Genomic DNA, 11,627 nt, shown 5'->3' with positions numbered 1-11,627 from the left:
TTGGACCGCAAAGAATTAATGTCACCTCGGACTGTGATGGAGATTTTTCTTTATTTTCTGACCCTTAATGAACCAAAGAATTAGGCTAACTAAGATATTATTAATGAGATAACCATCAAAGTGTGCAGACAAACCTCGATTTAAGAGATAATTCCTATTATTCTAAGTTTGGTATGAGGTTCAATCCATTGTCAGTGTATTAGCTACAGTAGATGCAGGTTGGCTTGCTGGTCTTGGTCTTGCTTTGGTTTTGAAATCCTCCCTATATTTGAGGTCTCAAGGTTGGCGTATACTGTATACTGGTAGCCAGCTAGCGAGCTGTCCCGGCTGTAGTCACAGTTTTTTTTTTGTGTGCAGTGAAGGATTATTACCAAAATTTCAGATGTGCACACTTTCGGTTTTACACCCAAATTAAGCAATTTGGCTTAAGTGTTTAGTTTAGTTTAGTTTAACATTTCTGAAAATATGCAAAAACTAACCAGAAAGGCTAATTTTCACCTGTAGTCCCCGGGCAGGCAATAGCTAAAAGCACAGACATAAAGAAACAAGCACTGAGAAATACAAGCAAGAATAAAAAGCATCGAAAAAGGAAAATATGCAGATACAAACAATGCCTGTACTAGACATAAGAGAGCAGACAGCCAACGCACAGAATCAACAATAGCAACACAACCATCAACAATTCAACAAACAGTATGACAACACAATGCTAATGATAAGCAGCAGCAGCTCTTACACTTGACATAAAGATGACAGACAAGCAGGTTTGACTTCTAATAAACCAGGCTCTTATGGTGCATTTATGTGCTCCTGAGACGGTCCCTGTTTCTGAGATGGGAAGTCATTATTCCAACTCTGGTGTGTTCATGTGCTTTTCACTTGTTAAGTGGAAACAACATGGACGCTTCTAATAGTAGGTGGTACTAGTGCAGAGTAGGGGACTTATTATCAGGGTTAATGCTAATAAATATAATTTCTAATTAACTTTGGTCACTCCAAATGGACAGCAACCAACGGTTATAACTTAAAACTATATTACAAATTACATGTGACCAACTATGTCATGCAGCACGTGAATTCATAAAAAGTTATCAACTAAACATTTACTATATTTCTACATAATGTCAAATGATCAAAATCAAGCCAATCATGTACCCATCACACATAAACTCGAGCGCTAACTTTCTAATTTTATGAAAACTTGTCACATCTTAATGTTGCAGTTTTATTGTTGTGGGTTTTATTGTCTTGCGGTGTTGTCTTGTTATTGTTATTGCTCAAGCTGTTATATTGTGAGGACGTTCTGTCTTGTACTTTTTATATAACGGTGTAAGGTGTTTTTAAAATATACTGTGTTTTCTGCCCAGAGGCTCCAGTTGAAGACTGGCTTATAGCTATTTCTAGTACTGCTTAGGAGCTCTGCACTGTCCCTATTAAATAAACAAATTAAATAAAATTACAAATACGATAAGAACCCAGCAACTCGTGTCTCAGTTTTCCCAGTCAGAAAATAATTTTTCCCATTATTCCAACATCACATGAATGCACTATTAATGTTGTGGAGAAGGAGTCATAGTTGGCAGAGTTTCATGTATGTTACAGTAGGTTGTTTCAGTCCTGGGGTGCTCTGACAGAAAAAGCAGACTGGCCAAAACTACTTTGTCATCTAGGAGGAGAAGTCCGCAGTGGTGGCTTGTCTGATCGTCTGACTGCTCATATTTCTTGCCCAGTCAGACTTTGTTGTTGGCAATATCACCAGATTCCAAGTTGCAAGCACAGCCAAAGTAAACAATTAACATAACTGATAGAAACAATGGCCAGAGCTACAAAAATAAAACCAAACCTGTAGCTATCTTTTTTTTTTTTCTTTTTTTTTTTAAACACAACCTTTTCACTGATATTTTAAGGCAGGAAAAGCATCAGTGGTACTCAGAACATGAACAATGCCACAGCAGCTGTCACGCAACCTGGAACTGAAAACCCTAAGTGGGACCCAGATGTAATTAATGCAATCATTCACACCTGGGCTTTTCCTTCTGACATGTCAGGATGTGACAAGGTTCTCCTTACAGCAGTTCAATACCAGTATTTATGAAAAAGTGTTGCAGCCAGCCATTCAGTATGTTTTTCTGAAAGCTTTCTTTGTATAAAAAGGCTGACACTAAAGTCACTTCAAGGGAAGAAAATGGCCTTATATGACTATGATTAGGATCATCGCATTAAGCCATGGGCCATGTAAATCAGAAAGCAAGAAATCGAGGAGGATTTTGATTGGTAAGGTTAATTCTAACACTTAACCCCGCTGTGAGATTAAGAAGGAGTCAAGAGTTAAACAGTGAATATATCCTACACTTCACAAAAGCTACAGTTCAGAGCAATTTTCTCCCCTGCAGATCTTCTTTCATCATTACTGTGTACTTTTCATTTTATATTGAACAGTCTTTACCTTTCACCTCCCGCTGCTTTGATCCAGCCGTCGACTAACGTGTCATTTAACAGTAATTGTTCACACACTCATCTCCCATCGACTCACCTGTATTTTACCACTTCCACCGTCGAATCGGGGTTGCCAGGTCCGTGGAACAAAACCAGCCAAATAGCCACTAAACCAGCTTAAAAACCAGCCCAGCAGCGAATAAAACCTGTACAAAAATAGCCCAACGCCTGAACTCAAAATAAGTCCATACAATGCCATATATACTGTTTTTAAAACTCCAACAATATTGCTACCATTGCAAAATGTATTCTAATATCTATAAAATAACGCCATAAATGTTATCAGCATTAAAAACAATAAAAACAAGTTTTTTTCCCCCCCAAAAAAACTCTTTCACTTAGGTCTTAGAACAGCCTGGTGTAACTACATAAAGTACATTATCATAAATAAAATATAGCAGTGAACACAAACTAACCTGTTGCTTTGTCTTTTCAGCTTCTGTTTCTCCCTCTTCTCTTCCTCTCTGTCTGTCTGGACAACATAAATGCACTATTGTTACTTCATATGCATTTACTGTATTTAATGCAATACCTTATTCCAACTCAAACACCTTATCATGTTACTTCACCCTATTTTAATCATATAACTACAGTGATCTGACCTGAAGGCAGTTGGATAGAATTTGGCATTTCATTCAAAATATGGATCTTTATTCACAGATGTTATTCGTGTAATCTGTATACAAAATAGGTCTGCGGACAAAGAAATTTACCCACAGCAACGCTTGAAAAAGTAGCTCAATTCCTCGGGACAACCGCGGAACTGGCAACCCTGAGTCGAATCCACCTGTAATGATTCATGTGAGCTCCCGTACTCGAACGTTCCGTTTTCAGGAAGTAGCCTCACTCACAACATCGGCTGCTTCAAACGCAGTTTTCTTGCCAAATTATGACACGTTTACCCAAATTACTGCGTAAACCGGGCCCTAACAGTAGATACTTTCATCGTGCAGATAGTCCGTGATCCAGACAAAGTTTATTACCGGGACAGTTTATAGTTTGCTCCTACATTTTGAGCTACTTTGGTAACGTTTGTGGCATCATGCTAACTAGTTAGCCACAACAGCTAATGTTACAGTAACTTCAGCTGAATTAAAATCAGCACCAAGACTGAGGCAAAGGAGACTTTAAATGTGCTTTGAGCCCGTTGTTAAAGTGGAGGAGTGCTCATACATAGAGGTGGGTGAATAAGTGAACGGCTAGTGGCTTTTTTGTTTTTTTGTTTTTACTGTGTTGTCTCTAATTTTCTGTAATAACAAAAAATGCATACCTTAATTACGATCTAGCAGGTTTCCAGTGAATTACGTTAATTTTCAGAATTGAGTCGGACTACTTTGACATTTAATCAGTTACTGAATATAAATTACATGTCCATTAATATTCATTTAATTACAAATATCTTTGAAAAACATTCAAATAAAATAAAATTAGAGAAAAATCTAGGGATGCACAATGTGGATTTCCTTTCAGGCAATACTATAGCTGCCAATTACCTGCTTGTCGTGTCCAATACAGATAAGAAAACCAATAATTTTCCATTTTTGTATTTTGAAAAGAAATGTATATCATTATTTCAACAAAAACAAAAAACAGTTCTGATTCTTCAAATGATCATTTACTTTTTCTAGAGACTTTTTCTTAAAGACTTTGGTATGATCTCTCAAATCAGATATTTTTATAGCCAATATTCATCAGCTATACTTTAATTATCGGAATTATAAATAATAATAATATGAATTTCCTATAATTATCGTACAACCTTTGAAATGTCACTCTTTGAAGTGACATCCACCTGTAGAGTAAAGACACCTGTGATAAGGGGTCACAAAAGGTTGGGAACCAACATCTTCAGGCAGTTTCAGTGAACTTAAAGGTAAAGGGGAAAACATGTTCAACCAAAGACAAAAAAGAGAGCAGGGATGCATGCAACACATGACAAAGTCTAGTAAGCACAAAATACATTTGCAAAAAATGAAATTTTTCAAATATACATATGTTTTTTTTAGTTTTTGATCAAGACAAGAGGGAAATATCAAGAAAAATGTTAAAGTATGCACAAAATGCTGCCTATAAAGATAAAAAATGTCCATTATATTATATTCATTATTATGTTGTTGCAAATATGCTGATATGTATAAAACCAATATAGCTGTGATTGGCCAAAATAGGCCCAATAACATCGGTCAACCAATATATCAGTCTGACTTTATTTTTAAGTAATGGTCTGGAGCAACAATATGATAACATCACCTTGAGCTTTTAAAATTAGTTATAGTTACTTGTCCACTATTTTCAGACCTTTTACAGACTAAATGACTAAAAAAATGATCTGACAACGAAAATAATTGTTAGTTGCATCCTTAATAGAATATAAGCAAATTTTTAAGACCATATTAGCATCAGTGTGGGTAAAATTATTCTGACATTTTTAGGCAGATGAGGTGTAAGTTTACAAATTTGATACACGGGTAATATATATATATATATTTTTTATTTATACAGGACAATGCCACGCTTACAGTCCGGTGTTTGGAAGCATTTCACCCCGGTTATCCAAGATGGAAGGGAAACCTTCATGTGCAACTACTGTTCAAAGACGTACACAAAGAATGCCACCAAGATGCAGATGCATTTGGACAAATGCAAAGAGTACTCTGTGGTGTCCCAGCAGTCCCCGGGCCCAGATGGGAGCTCATCTGCCTCCATCCCTGTTCCCTCCTTTTCCTTCTTACCATCTGCCACTCCTGGGGGACAGTTCCTCATTGATTCAGTGGATCAGCGCAGCCAGGCGTACGCTGATGAGTGCCTGGCGAGAGCTGTGTATGCAACTTCCTCGCCCCTCACCCTCACAGACAATATTTACTGGAAACGATTTTTCAGCGTGCTGCGGCCCGCTTACTGTCCGCCCACCAGAGAGGCTTTGTCCTCTCATCTCTTGGACTGCGAGTATGACAGAGTACAAAGCCAGGTTCACGAGGCCATCGGGAAAGCAGACTGTGTCACCATCTTGTGTAGTGGCTGGTCGAACGTAAAAGAAACTGGAACTATTATTTATTATGTTGCAACTCCGGTGCCGTTGTTCTACAAATGCACAAAGGCAAAGGAGCAGACACACGCAAGCACATTTATCGCTGAGGAACTGAAGGATATCATAAATGAAGTGGGACCACAAAAGGTGTTTGCTGTTGTCACTGATGACGCCCCAGAAATTATGGCAGCTTGGGCTCAAGTAGAGGAAGCTTTCCCGCACATATCAGCCATCGGCTGCACAGCGTGTGGCGTCCAGCAGCTCTTTGATGACGTGGCTGCACAGCCGTCTCTGAAGGCGCTGTGCCGGAGAGCTGAGCAGGTGGTGAGGTGTGTTAGAGAGCGAAAAGTGTTAACAGAGACCTTCAGATGCTGGCAGACGACAAAGATAAGAAACCACACAGCTAATGGGACAACGCTGGTGCTGCCTGTTAGCTCTGACTGGACGGCTGTGATTAACATGTTCAACAGCCTCCTGGACGGTCAGAACTCCCTACAGGACATGGCCATCTCACCCACACTGGACGTTGAGGCGTCCTTCAGGGCCACAGTGCAGGACACAGCATTTTGGAAAGGGTTAAGCAGCAGCAGAAACCTGCTCTACCTGATTGGGAATTATATTAGTTACATGAAAAGAGAAGATACTCCACTGTCTGGTGTTGTTGACATGTTCAGTCAGTTGAGATACCACATGGGAACATCACTGTCCGCGTCTGTGCTGCACAGTGCTGAGCAGAAAGCTGTCATGGCGTCATTAGACAGGTGTCAGGAGTTCTGTGTGAAGCCCATCCATGCAGCGGCGTACATGCTGGATCCGAAGCACGTTGGACAGCAGACGCTCTCCGGGGAGCAAGTAAACAACGCTTACTTCGTGATATCCAACCTGTCACACCATCTAAACCTCGACGAGGGTAAAGTGCTCGGCAGCTTCGCCAGATACTCAGCCAAGCAAGGGCTGTGGAAGGGGGCCGGGATATGGAGCTCCTGCCAGCACGTGTCCGCATCCACCTGGTGGAAGGGGCTGTGTTCCTCTGAGCCACTGTCCGCTGTGGCGTCAGCTATTCTCCAGATCCCACCAACGACAGGCGCTTGCGAGAGCGCACGGTCACGCCTTTGCAGTACAAAGGTGCACGGTTCTCTCTCAGCTGATAGGGTGCAAAAACTGGTCGCGGTGCAGGCAAATCTCAACCTTTTAGAGCCAAGTGACAGTGAGTGTGCTCCGGTGGAGAGTGAGGAAGAGAAGAAAGTTTTATTTCAATCTGAGACTCAATAATATGTTTAAAGGGATGGTTCGGATTGCTTCATTTGGGCTTGTATGAGATATTTATGGATAGTCACTGCATTATTGAACCCAGTTTGGACAAGCAGAGAGGAGTACCAGCATAATCAATGACCTGCTGTGGACAGGGTCAGCAACAAAAGGTATTTTAACCCTTCTGAAGAAGATCCACTGAAGGAAAAAAATAGATCACTACCAGTTTAAGTGTATGCTACATTAAGAATATGGGAACCACCATTATATAAGTCAAACATTGCTCTCTTCAAACCAACCAAACTCCACTGGTGACATTGCTCATTTTATCTTGTGAAACACTGGAGTTGCTGGTGCACCGCTGGCTCGATCTGTTTGTATTGTTTGTGTCTCTGGCATGGGATGTGCACAGCCTAGCACCCTAGGACTCTACAGCAGGTCATTAAAACAGCCTAGAACATAATTGGCACCCGTCTACCAAACATCAGTGGTATCAGGAAGAGAAGGTTCCTGCACAGAGCCTAGAGTACAGGCAGTACCCACCCCAGCCCCAGCCTGTTCACTCTTCTGCCATCAGGCAGGAGACGCAGAAGTATCCGCTGCTGTATCACCAGAAATGAAAAGCTCCGTCCCACAAGCTGTGAGACTGCTAAATTCATCCACCTAATTAGTTTGTTCTGTATTCATATTTATCTTTACAATCAATTCTAATCAATCAATCAAAGAGAGACCTACAGCAAAATCTCATTTTACAGTCTTGTAAATGATAAAGAAATCAACCTTGTATCTTTGTTACTGGCCACAGCAGTACATCGCGTAGCTTCCATGCTGGTGCTCCTCTCTGCTTCTCCAAACCTCGGAGTGCCGAGCGCCAGTAATACTCTGAACCTCCTAACAACCCCACATTAAATAATCCAAACTATCCCTTTAAATGAGATGTCTGAGGTTGTGTAGAGCAGACCACATTAATTGCTAAGGAAATGAAAAGAAATAGCCTCATAAGTCGAGAGAATACAGACAGTTTATTAGATTACATGTAAATTTCCCATGAAATGTCTGGAGTTTATTTTGGGTTTTCTCAGCTATGATTGCACTGTGCTCACATTCCTCTCCTCACTCCAAGGCCTGTGGGAAGAAATGAAACGCACGAGGAGTGGCTGAATCGGAGGCCTTCACACATTTTAATCAAATACAATGCATACTCATGTTGTAGTTTTTTAAAATATGGTTTCAAATAGTAGTCTATGTATTAACTTTATACTCACAATATGAAATATTAACAAACTAACAAGAGGTCTAATCATCTCTGTTAAAGTGTTTACATGATGTAAATAAAAACCATTGTATTTATTGAAGATAACTCTTATGTCTGTTGTTTGTGTATAACAAGAAAATAGAAACTGTCTTCCCAAAAGTATGTTCCTACGCAATTAAAGGAATAGTTTGACACTTTTGCTTCTTCACTTTCTTGCACTCACATCCGTCTGTTAAAGGTTATAAACGACAGCAAGTTAGCTTAGGCTTGGATAGGAGAAGTAATAGTCACACACATAACCTCCAGTAAAACTGCATCTTATCGTTAAACTGTTAATTCTACTGTTGAGATGAGCATCAAAGATGTTCAATAAAGATATAAAAATATGGTACAAGACAAAGAAAGGCGAATTAATACAACTGACGATATCCTCTCTGCTGTTTATTTCCCGTGGGTTACTCTGATCTTTAAAACCTCTTTTCCTTCACACTGCTCTCTCCATATCAAAGTTAGCAAACCACAAATTATGAGCCATTTCTTCCTCTGCTGCTGATCAGTCGCTGGCATTGATTGTTACCACGGAAACATGGGTCTTAAGCCTGAGTCAGCCTCAGGGTGCGGTGTCTAACTGTTTTGGCTTACAGTGAGTCAGTCTTTGTTATTGTGAAACTTGCAATAGACTGATCTGTGAGCAAAATTAAGACTAGTTTAACACTACAGACTAGACTAAAATGTCTATGTGAAACCGGCTCCCGATTATTAACATGCATCCTGGGTCATTCGATCAAACGTGGACAGCTGGAAGTACAGGTCCAAATGTGCTTGGAGATCTCATTGCTCAGATCACTTTCGGAGGTGGTCTGAGCTGCATGTGACAACTTCTTTCAGCTTTTTATACGAAGACTGCCAAATTAACTGATGTTCTGTTAAGTACATAATTTGTAACGCAAATTAAAGTATGTAGCTGCAGTGGATGTTTTGAACACACTAGTAACCCCAAATTCCATTAAAAAAAAACCCCAAAATTATGCTATTTTAGATTTGTAGAGTGAGGAGAAACTTTGTGAAACGCTGGTGGCGGCAAATTCTTAATTATTTGGCTTTTCTTGTACAGTGTTACACATTTCTTTGTGGAGAAAACGTGTCAGCCACAACGTCACACTTTGCAAAAGTGTTAATTTGGATATGGAGCAGGTAACAAAACATTTCTTTTTGTCTGTTCCTGTGAATTCAGCATTAAATTCAGTATGTTAAGTTGTTTCTTCAGTTGTAAAAAAAAAACATTGTGTTGGTGTGAAGAGCAGGCAGGAGAGAGGCTCTGTGGTGTGAGGACTCTGTCATTAATAGCTCTCTTAGTCATCTGTAATGTGACAACATCAGATCTCCACACAGTCAGAGAAAGTGAAAGTGTGTGTCACGCTCATTGTGCATTTATAAAATGCCAGCGCACCACAGAGCTTCTCTCCTGCTGGACGGCCGACAGAGCAGCTAAAACGTGGGGCTCATGTAGGCTGATGAGAGGAGAAGTGTGTCGCTGAACGTATAAATGGCCAAACAGACAGCGATGGGCATTCAACTGTCAGGTGTGAACTCTCATACTAAGAGCTGTCTCCTTGTGCTCAGATCATAGATGCATGTTAATACCAGGTCTGAACAGGGTCCAAGGTAGTGAAAAACATAATGATTCTTATTTTGAGATGATTAAACACTAATAAAAACATACTTGTAAATATTATATTCCATTTCTGCCATATTCTGCCAATAAATCCCTGTAAATGTTACACACTAGACCTTTAAAGGCACTGAAAACTTTTCTTGAAATAGCAAAACTGCATATGTGCAAAAGTTTAGTTTCTCATTAAGGATCCACAAAGATCTGAATGAAATTAAACGTTCATAACTGTCAGCAAGTCGGGTTCAAAACCAGCTAATTTTGCTGTTTGGATCATTTTTCTAGAGTGTGTCACGTTAGATTAACAGCTGCCTCAGAAGTTCCAACACAGATGCTAAGTACCGCTTTAGACGCAGGCTGCAGCAAAATCTACAGTATTTAAGCACCAAAACAAAGCAGCACCTAAAAAATGCTTTACTTTGCTGCTTTACTGCGTAGTCAGTGTTTTCCAGTGAGGAACTGAAGCTGCTGTCTCTGCTCTATATACAATCACCAGACTCTATAGACAGAAACTGTCTTTTTGTGTCACAGGGCACCGGAGTTGTAGGAGTTTGTGTTTGTGTTTGTCAGTTAGTTTGTGTTATTGTTTGACTTTGGTGTGTCTTTTGTGTTTAAGCACATTTTTTTTTTTCAAATTGTTCCAAAACTGCAGATTGAGGCAGCGGTGGATCAGAAACTCCAGCGTCCTGCAACAGAGAATTTCAGTGGAGTTTTGTGGCTGTGAAGAGAGCAAAGACAGCAGTTTCAGTTCGCCATCGGTAAAGTCTGTCTAACAGGAAAGCAAAGCAGGAAAAATGTTCTAAATATACAGCGCACTTCAACCGATATTGATTTCAGCCAGGTTAAATCACTGTTTGTGTTAAAAGGAGTAACATTACAGCTTCAGCTCCCTGTTGTTGAGTTGGCTCAGAGAGCAGCTGCAGCAGCGGGAGAAGAGAAGTTTTGTTGCACCCACATAGAAACTGACATGGACTTTTAATGATTGGTTTGTGGAAATAAATGCAGAATTTTCGTAATAAATCTTGAGCACAACCGCACCCAATTCGAACATGAATTAGTAAAGTCTCCAAAAACTTAGATGACAATAATTCAAATTTGGATTTAATTTTATTTCTAATACTTACTGTATGCTTACTATTATGTACATGAGACCGTAAATTCAATGGTTATAAGACTAAAGTGGATTTTGGTTCACAGAGACTTTAAGGAACAAATCATTCCCATTTATCAGTCGTGGGAATATAATACAAACCAAATGGGTTGTTAAATGAGTTGAAATAGGAAAAAAGGGGGAAAACTCCAAATTTAGCTCTTTCTTTTTAGATTTAATGAAACATAAAATCTGGTCTTAACTTGTAAGAAAGTTTAAAGCATCCCAGAGAACTTCTGTGGGGAATCAGTGAGGCACAGAGCGCGTTTTCTCACTCCCTTTTCTCACACACACTCATTCACCGCTCTTTCCTCTTCTATGTCAGCCTCTCTGCTGTGTTCTGCCGGTGGTTTGGCACCGGTGCGACGGGGTTCTGAGGGGAGGTCTGGGACTTGTAAATACTAGCATTATTAATCTTAATAGGAACGAGCCAGGACGGCTCTGGAGGTGTCTTCGCCTGGAAGGCAGCGGACCTGCCGTAAATCTCAGAGGCCCTGTTCTCCTCTGCATCACTCAGTAAATCTATCACAACCTACATCTTCCCTCGCGCTCTCTCACGGTGGCTTCACTCCGCTGAACCCACTTCTACTTGGGGATTTTGTAGGCAGTGACAACAGATGTGTGGGTGCATAATTAGAGTGATGGTATATATCATTTTTCAGATGAAGAGGGCCGTTCTTATGATGTGCGCAGTTTATGACAGATGGCAGTGCGTTGGTTGGTTTTAAAGTTGCTCTTTGTGTGTGTTAGTCATACCCGGCAGAATGCATGAAAT

General features: G+C 40.2%; 1 protein-coding gene across 1 annotated transcript; it reads left to right on the top strand.

The window, feature by feature from the left end:
- Nucleotides 1-3,327: 3,327 nt before the first annotated feature.
- Nucleotides 3,328-7,547, top strand: LOC146313167 (uncharacterized). Its single transcript, XM_084739936.1, has 2 exons — nucleotides 3,328-3,675; nucleotides 4,999-7,547. The coding sequence occupies exon 2, from the start codon at nucleotides 5,003-5,005 to the stop codon at nucleotides 6,794-6,796; it is 1,794 nt and encodes a 597-aa protein (XP_084596062.1). The 5' UTR covers nucleotides 3,328-3,675; nucleotides 4,999-5,002; the 3' UTR covers nucleotides 6,797-7,547.
- The last annotated feature ends 4,080 nt before the right edge of the window (nucleotides 7,548-11,627 follow it).

This window comes from Lutjanus erythropterus, chromosome 16 (genome assembly GCF_056507025.1).
Source record: "Lutjanus erythropterus isolate fLutEry1 chromosome 16, fLutEry1.hap2, whole genome shotgun sequence".
Taxonomy (NCBI): domain Eukaryota; kingdom Metazoa; phylum Chordata; class Actinopteri; order Lutjaniformes; family Lutjanidae; genus Lutjanus; species Lutjanus erythropterus.
Note: the sequence above shows the minus strand (reverse complement) of the source record. Positions and strands in the feature narration are given on the sequence as shown.